This window comes from Mus pahari, chromosome 14, assembly GCF_900095145.1.
Source record: "Mus pahari chromosome 14, PAHARI_EIJ_v1.1, whole genome shotgun sequence".
Taxonomy (NCBI): domain Eukaryota; kingdom Metazoa; phylum Chordata; class Mammalia; order Rodentia; family Muridae; genus Mus; species Mus pahari.
In genome coordinates, this window is record NC_034603.1 from 9,416,159 (window position 1) to 9,424,767 (window position 8,609).

General features: G+C 41.7%; 2 protein-coding genes across 2 annotated transcripts in view; one reads left to right on the forward strand and one right to left on the reverse strand.

Annotated features, from left to right (window-relative positions):
* Nucleotides 1-2,245, reverse strand: part of Hmmr (hyaluronan mediated motility receptor) — a 31,232-nt gene extending 28,987 nt beyond the window's left edge. Inside the window, exon 1 of the mRNA XM_029546162.1 lies at nt 2,131-2,245. Within this exon, the coding sequence (XP_029402022.1) occupies nt 2,131-2,176 (46 nt within the window). The 5' untranslated portion in view covers nt 2,177-2,245. The remainder of the gene's footprint in view (nt 1-2,130) is intronic.
* Nucleotides 2,246-2,470: 225 nt separating this feature from the next.
* Nucleotides 2,471-8,609, forward strand: Nudcd2 (NudC domain containing 2). Its single transcript, XM_021212944.2, has 4 exons — nt 2,471-2,966; nt 4,662-4,710; nt 4,922-5,073; nt 7,726-8,609. The coding sequence occupies exons 1-4, from the start codon at nt 2,778-2,780 to the stop codon at nt 7,807-7,809; spliced, it is 474 nt and encodes a 157-aa protein (XP_021068603.1). The 5' UTR covers nt 2,471-2,777; the 3' UTR covers nt 7,810-8,609.

Below are 8,609 nucleotides of genomic sequence, written 5' to 3' on the forward strand. Positions count from 1 at the left end.
ANCCAAGACTACCAGCCCAGAGATGGCACCATCTACAAGGGGCCCTCCTGACTTGATCACTAATTGAGAAAATGCCTCACAGATGGATCTCATGGAGGTATTTCTCCAACTGAAGCTCCTTTTTCTGTGATAACTCCAGCCTGTGTCAAGTTGACACACAAAACCAGCCAGTACTCCAGCCATTTAGAATGTATAGTCTACTTTCAATTTTGTTCAGCCAATTCTCATTCACCTTCCAGATCTCAATGTAAACATCTAGCTTTTGCAGGAAAAAAAAAAAAAAATCAGGCTAGAAAATTCTCATAGCACTGTCTATAATTCCTAACAACTTATTATGCTTTCATAGGGATTTACTTACTTTATCTCTACAGTAAACATAACTGCTTGCAATTTGGGAGTAGCTTCTATTGTCCTAGTATTTAGCTCATAGTTATGTTGAGCAGTATAGAAAAAAAATATCTTGTTTGGTATGTGAGAATGGACGAGGATTTTGTAATTAGCCACATGAAGACTCAAAATCACCCGCGTCTGACAAGCTACAGAAAAGACTGTGCTAGACAATTTGTAGACACAGGGAGAACACATTGAATAATAATAATAATAAAAAAAACCAAAACCGTTAGATTCCCTCCTTTATCCCAGGATGCTTTAAGTTTCCTTGAGGTAGAAAAAGCTGCCATGGACTTACAAATATTAAATATTTTACATATTATTTTTGACACTGTAAGCCTTAACTACTGCTCCTTAAAACCAAACAGCAGCTGAGCCATGTGTGTTGTGCAAATCTCTTAAGTTTCAGTACTTCGGAGGTGGCAGCAGGACTATAAGGCTAGCCTGGGCTACATGAAACCGTGCTCAAAACAAAAAGGTCTACCCTGTTCTGTAGAACCTAAGTTGTCTGAATCCCCTGGAAATGGTGTGGCCACGGAGATGGCTATGTCTGATCACTCACTTGACCTTGTGAATGGAGGAACGTTGATAGAAATCACAGATATAGACTACTAACCAGTACATGCTACAGAGGATATAAATCGGCCTTTCATCTTCGGCTCCATCACTTACTTGCTGGCTGCACAATACAGTCAGAAACTCCCTCAATGTTCTCATTTGTAAAGAGTACAACTTTGGTACTTTTCTCATCTGGCTGTTCAATGGAATAACGTATAGGCCTTACAACAGTACAGCTGCACAGTTAGCATCTATCACCTCATACCCAAGGCTCTAGTTATTTGTACATAAACCACAGTCCTTAAGAGCATAGAATATGTCCTTGGAAGCCTGGGTTCCCACTCCATTTCTGCCAATTTAGTTTCATAATATTGAGCAGATTTCAGTCTCATTTCTCATTTACTTCCAACATGCTATTAATTTGTTGTAGGTGTGGGTCACTGACAGTGTGTATAGCTCAGGCCACTGGGTCTGGAAACATCTATTTCTTACAGCTGAAAACATTAAACATTATTTTATTCTAACACTCAATATACTCTGCCATCTACACACCAAGTTCCAGTATTTTATTGTTAAAATGCTGAACATTACTTAAGAATTGTTTCATGAGTGGAAAAGAATCCTTGGGCAGCTGTCTTAACGGAACAGATTTTTCAGTCTTTATGCTTTTATATCTGAATGTAATGTCAATGCAGAAAATTCTAACGAGAAAAGTACGTAGTGCCTGCCAACTCTTTTTTGTTGTTGTTTTTGTTTGTTTGTTTTTTGAGACGGGGTTTCTCTGTATAGCCCTGGCTATTCTGGAGCTCACTTTGTAGACCAGGCTGGCCACTAACTCAGAAATCTGCCTACCTCTGCCTCCACAGTGCTGGGATTAAATTTGGCGTGCGCCACCACGCCCGGCTGCCTGCCAACTCTTAATCCCGTTCAACCAGCTGTGGTTTCTCCTCGGTGTCGATGGCTTATTTTAGAATCTCACGCTTGAAGACTCGCTGTGTGCGGGGAGGACGCCATTTCACTCAGGGCCCCGTCTCTACCATCCTATCCTACACTTCGCCTGCCAAGTGTCTACTGCGTGAATTTGGAGAAAAACAAACACCGCCCCAGACCTAATCTGGCTTTCGGCTGACTGGGAAACGAGGGCACATCCCCTTCCCACCCTGTTCCCGCACCCGTACGCACCAGAAGGGTCATTGAATCTCTTCAGGGGCGCCTTAGGAAAGGACATTCTGACGCCTGGGTCCAGAAGCGACAGCAATCAAACGCCCCAGCAAACTGTCAGCTCGCCTGAATTCAAATTTACCCCAGCTTTCCCCCGCCAGCCAATCAGAAAACCTAAACCTATTTGTCCAATCCTGCATGGGCCAAGGCACATGCGTACTAGATTTCTACCGCCGCCCAATCGGAAGGTTTGTAAATTCAAGCCAGTAGCCAATAAGAGACTGCTCCTGATCGTCGCCGCAAGCAGCTCTATCCAATCACTTCTGGTTTTACTCAGTTTTAATGGGTAGCACAGTTCGCGCAAGCGCACTTTACAGGCCCGGGGACGCGTCGGAATTTTGGCGTCACACAGGATAAAAGATCGCAGGCGCTTTTCTCCTTTGTTCCGGCGTCAGTGTTCTTTGGATATCTCTAGGCTTCGGTCTTCTTCACCCGGGCTCACGAGTGTCTTGAATGGGCTCTGAAAGGGAGAACTTGGCACCCTCGGACTCGCAAGTTTGGACTCTTGCGCATGTGCAGTGACCCCAAGGCGCCGGGGGCAAACCCAGAGTCTGGTCCCGCCGGTGCAGTGCTCTCCCGGAGCCGTGTGCCTGCGTGGCGTTGTCAGAATGTCCGCCCCGTTTGAGGAGCGCAGCGGGGTGGTTCCTTGCGGGACTCCGTGGGGACAGTGGTACCAGACCCTGGAGGAGGTGTTCATTGAAGTCCAGGTGCCCCCGGGCACTCGCGCGCAGGACATCCAGTGCGGCCTGCAGAGTCGGCACGTGGCTCTGGCCGTGGGTGGCCGCGAGATCCTCAAGGTAGCAAGCCAGGGCATGTCCCGAGTTCCTTCTTCTGGCTTTCCCGCACCCCGAGCCCTAAAATTCACGGTGTCAGAGGGATGACTGCTGGGTGTGGCAAGGTTAGTTCCTGGCTGGTAGAAAGAAAGTGGTAAATTGTTCTGGCGAGGGGTCTTCACGGAGCACTCCACCCACAGAGCAGATCTTGCGCGGGTAGAACTGCACAGATTTTGTTTTCCACGTTATTTCTAAAATAGATTTGGGGTGCTTTTATTTCCTCCGGAGTTCCTGCTGACTGACGGCTAAGTAGGTCAAAAGAACAAATATGCGTCTTCTAGGCACTTATGATTTCACCAATTTTTTTAATGTGGTCACATTTCCCCCTTTTTGGTTAAGAATTTAAGACTCACATAACAGTTAGACTATATTTTACACCACACCTAGATTAGATGCCTAGCCTGTTGGGTGGCTATGTAGTGTAGTGGTGAACGGAGACATGATACTGTGTTTTGTAACCTTGGGCAGGAGGAGAAGAAAAAATAGTCAACAGCTAATTGGACATCAGTTTCTGCAATATGTGATTTTTTTTTTTTTTGGTTTTTGAGACAGGGTTTCTCTGCATAGCCCTGGCTGTCCTGGAACTCACTCTGTAGACCAGGCTGACCTCAGAAATCTGCCTGCCTCTGCCTCCCAAGTGCTGGGGGATTAAAGGCCTGTGCCACCACTGTCTGGCTGATTTGAACCTTTTTAAGAAACTGGCTTTTTCTAGTGCCAGCTTCTCAAAAAAGATTGAACTAGCTTTAATAATATTGACTTTAAAAGAGAGAGCACTTTTAAGGCAGGTGTTGTGGCACACACTTTTAATCCCAGCATTTGGGAACCATAGGCAGGTAGATCTCTTCGAATTAGGCCAGCCAGCCAGATGTACTAAGCCATCTCCATGACTCCATAGAGCAGTGGTTCTCAGCCTTTCTAATGCTTCAATCCTTCAATAAAGTCCCTCATGTTGTGGTGGCCCCCAACCGTAAAATTAGTTTCCTTGATACTTCATAATTGTAATTTTGCATTTATGAATATGTAATTAAATATCTGGTATGTAGGATATCTGATATGTTACCTCGAAAGAGGTTGAGATGAACAGGTTGAGAACTGACAGAGACTCTGCTTCAAGAAAACAAAAAATAGTCACCAGGTGGTGGCTGTACACACCTTTAATACCAGCACTCAGGAGGCAAAGACAGGATTTCTGTGAGTTTGGGGAGAGAGTTTGAGGCTCTTGGTCTATAGAGCAAGTTCCTGGACAGTCAGGGCTACACAGGAAACACCCACTCCCTTAAAAAATGTAAAACAAAACAAAAGAAAGAAGGAACACAAAAAATAGAACATTTTTTTTTTTTTAGTTCCAGTAGGAGTCCCTGTCTTGTTCATATCAATTGGTAAAGCATTTTTATGTTAATTTTGCATTCTATCATAAAGAGTAGTATGTCTTCTCCTGTTTTGTGTAGTGGTAGTTGTCCCTGTGTGTTTTTTCCATGGTAAAGTTGTGAGACTTGTAAACTGCACTCTGATTAGGCAGAAGTTCAAGGTTGCTCACCTACAGATAGGGGAGCTTGGCCTAAGATGTGCCTTAGCTTGAAGTGAGCCAAATCTTAATGATGAGAATTTATAAAGCTTAGTGAAATACTGTAATTTTATTACCTTATATTGATTTTCCAGGGGAAATTGTTTGATTCTACAATTGCTGATGAAGGAACATGGACTTTGGGTAAGAGAAATCTGTTATGATTCATACACTTTTAAAAATTGGATCATGATATCATTTCTCCTTTATATTAAGTCTTGTCTTTATAGCTGTGAAAGATGGAGAAAAACGTGTTGAGAACATTTGTCTATCAAAACTACCTAATAGCCTTTGGAAAATACAATGTTTAACGATGAGCTATAATTTCTCTGTAACTTCTTTCTTTTTATCTTAGAGGATAGAAAAATGGTCCGCATTGTCCTGACAAAAACCAAGAGAGATGCTGCAAACTGTTGGACTTCTCTTTTAGAATCTGAATATGCAGCTGACCCCTGGGTGCAAGACCAAATGCAGAGAAAACTTACATTAGAGAGATTCCAGAAAGAAGTAAGTCAGATGTGGGAGTGAGTATGTGCAGATAGACCATCCAAATGCACATGGATTCATAAGCAATACAAAGGTGTAAAAAGCCTTTTGGGTGAATTTTAAAGTGAATGGTTAGAAAATTGCTTATTATGTAGGTTTCAAATTTCACAAATGTATGTACTTCTGTAAAACCGATTGCTGAATGCACACCAGTAATTCATGAATAATAAACCTAAAGAACTGGACACTGTAGGTGCATACTATGAAAGGGATCTGTCCCTTCATTGGATTCCTCACCTCTTGCCTCTGCCTCATTCTTTCGATCTGCCTCTTTTAGTGATAGTTTCCACAGGCATCATGCTCACTTCTCAGTTACTTGTTGCATATACTCATTTTTCTGTCTGCCAGACATTACGTGTCCAAGGTGAGCAATCTAATTTTGCTCCCACATTTATTCTACTTTTTCTTGTAGTTAATGGAGACCAGTTGTTCATGATTAAGGGTTGGGAGGAGGGGGTCAGAGAAAGCCCAGTGGCTATGGCACTCTCCATGTGAGCATGAGGACCAAAGGCCTACTAGAGGATCCCCAGAAACTGTACAGAAGCTGCGCAGGTCTGGTGGCTGCTTTAGCGCCTAGTGCTCCTGAGGCAGAGAAAAAAGATCTCCCAGGCAAGCGAGCTGGCTGAAGTACCTAGAATTTGGGAGTTTGAGGTTTATTAAGAGACACGCCCTCAATAAAGGAAGCAGGGAGAACAAGTGAAGAAGACACCTGATGTCTGCCTTAGTCCTACATGCCTGCCTGCACACCCTCCAGGCGACTTGTAGGAAATCTCATTACCATTGTCTTCCACTCCCATTCACAATGCTACCATTTCACACTGCCCCATCTGCTTGCATTCTGGTCTGGATTACTTGAATAAAGTGCTAACTCGCCTCCTGGAATGTTTTTAGGTTTTTCGAGACAGGGTTTCTCTATATAGTCCTGGCTGTCCCGGAACTCACTTTGTAGACCAGGCTGGCCTCGAACTCAGAAATCCACCTGCCTCTGCCTCCCAAGTGCTGGGATTAAAGGCATGCGCCACCACGGCCCGGCCCCGCCTCCTGGAATCTTACAAGCAGTTCTCAGACAGTAGCAATGGAAGAAGTCTTGATAGGGCAAGTCAGATCAATGCATTGTTTTCAGCTTCTCCAGGTTCTTCCTTCTCTTAATGGGATCATTGATGCACTTTCTTGCCCTACCCTTCCTTTGTTTTTTCCTTTTTGTTTTTCTGAGACTGTCTCACTGTGTATGTAGCAGACTGGCCTTCAACCTAAAGTGTTCTGCCTCCTAAGTACTGGGATTAAAGGTATGTACCAGCATGCCTGACTCTCTGCTGATTCTGACTTTCTGTAGCATTCAGCTCATTGCTCAGTGAAACACATTTTGACACCGGGCAGTGGTGGCACATGCCTTTAATCCCAGCACTTGGGAGGCAGAGACAGGTGGATTTCTGAGTTTGAGGCCAGCCTGGTCTACAGAGTGAGTTCTAAGACAGCCAGGGATATACAGAGAAACTCCATCTCAAAAAACAAAAACCAAATCAAATAAACAAAAGTCCACATTTTGACTATCCCATTAAAGTCAATAATTTTCTCTTCTAGTTATTTCTCTAACCATACTTCCTGTTTATCTTTTTTATAGCATGTACAAGCTTTAACACTAAGTCAGGTTGGCAAAATGTGGTCTGAAGAAATTCGGCCTCCTAACCCTAACACTAGCACTAACCCTAACTATGTCTCTGCAGGTTTTACTGAGATTCACCTGTGTTTACTCATCAGGATGTTATTTTACACATAGCAGTTTCTTGTAATTGAGTATTTATGACAGGTCATGTAGTCTGCAGAGTCGAAAGTGATTATTTCCTGACTCTTGGACAAATCAGTTTTCCTAAGTTCTGTGCTCTGTATTTATGGTTTCATATTTGTGTTTCCCTGCTACAACCTAAGCTCCTCTAGAACAGTTTATTTGCTAATTTTTAAAGTCCACATTTGTTTAAATGGTGTTTTCCAAATAGTAGTTCAAAAAAGACCCATTAAACAAGTGAAATTTCCCCTGAAAAGTCTAAAGCTTGAATGAGTACTTCATAATATATAATATGTATCAATATGCTAGTATAAATATCACTCTTAGAACTCTGCATGGCATATAGTAAACTTAAAACATAGTTGAGCTTGGTGATACTGACCTTTTTTCCAGCCACTTGGGAGGGTGAGACGAGAACCTCAAGTTCAAGGCCATGTCTCAGGAGAAATAAAAATTAAATTTAAAATGAAAAAGCTCAGCGTAGAGGGCTTGCTTAGTCTGCAAAGACAGCCTGTGTTCAGTCCGTAGTGTGCCCTCCAGGAAAGAAAAAAAGCTTTTAAAATCTGTTTATACAAATAAACAGATTTTATTTGTTTGTGAAATGGAAAGGAATGTTTCATGCTACAGTCTTTATGGTGCTCACACAGGTACAGGAATCACTCAGAATTAAGTGTTTACAGACTGAAAGCTGAAGTGGCCTCTTAGTTTTTGTTTTACCTTAGGGGATTTCAAGTTTGATACTGTTTCTTAGTTTTTGACTTTTGGTTTTGTTTTTTGTCAATTAAGAATTCAGCTTATCCTTGTAAGTTTTAATATTTTATGTCTTTCAGAATCCTGGTTTTGACTTTAGTGGAGCAGAAATCTCAGGGAACTACACAAAGGGTGGACCAGATTTCTCAAACCTTGAGAAATGACTGCTATTGCTTAGTGTTTCTCTGTCTTGTGGATCCCAGCAGGTGCTGGCAACTTAATGCAGCTGATCATGAGAAGGACAAAGCATCCAATGTCTACAGTTAAAAGATTGCAAAGTGTATTTCAATATGGTTGTAAAAGATTACATTCAGATCTGGTTTGCATAGGAGATATAGATATGGATAAATGATAACTTTTACTGCTCTGCATTAAGTTTTATATGCTACATTTTCCTAATTTCATATTTAATTGTATTTTTACTACAAAAACATTGGAGTACAAATCATATGAAATGAAAAGGTGCCTTCATGGAAAAATATTTTTTGTGTGTCTGTATGTGATGTAAAAATAATGTTGAGTAAATTTTTGAGTAAGCGTTGTATACCCTTTGTCTAAGAATGCTTGTCTGTTCACAGAAAGGACAGAACTGGAAATTTTAAGAAAGGAAAAAAAGTACACTGCAGTACTTTGGGTAACTTGAGTTAACGAAAAGTTCTAACTGGTTTGGTGCTGCCAGAGTGATTATGTCAAGAAATTGAAAAATGATAAAACCCTAACAACAGAAGAGTTAATTGCCTCTTACTGTCAGAAAACAGTTTAGGCGCCTGAATATAAGTCAGTGGCTTCATTTCATTTTAAAGATTCAGACAAGGTGGTCTAGAAAAAAAGTCTTGCATCTTCTTTGTGTTTTTTAATTCTTAAAAAAAAAAATTGAAGTGTGTGAAAAGCTTACAAGTAAAATATTAACAGATTGAAAACCTTACACTTTTTTCTAATAAATTGACATGTTGTCACCTCAATA

Bases quoted from the DNA above. Each gene is read 5' to 3' on its own strand.
- Nudcd2 (XM_021212944.2), top strand. From the start codon at position 2,778: ATGTCCGCCCCGTTTGAGGAGCGCAGCGGGGTGGTTCCTTGCGGGACT. The intron at 4,711-4,921 runs GTAAGAGAAATC...TTTTTATCTTAG, and splicing joins TGAAGGAACATGGACTTTGG to AGGATAGAAAAATGGTCCGC. The intron at 5,074-7,725 runs GTAAGTCAGATG...TATGTCTTTCAG, and splicing joins TAGAGAGATTCCAGAAAGAA to AATCCTGGTTTTGACTTTAG.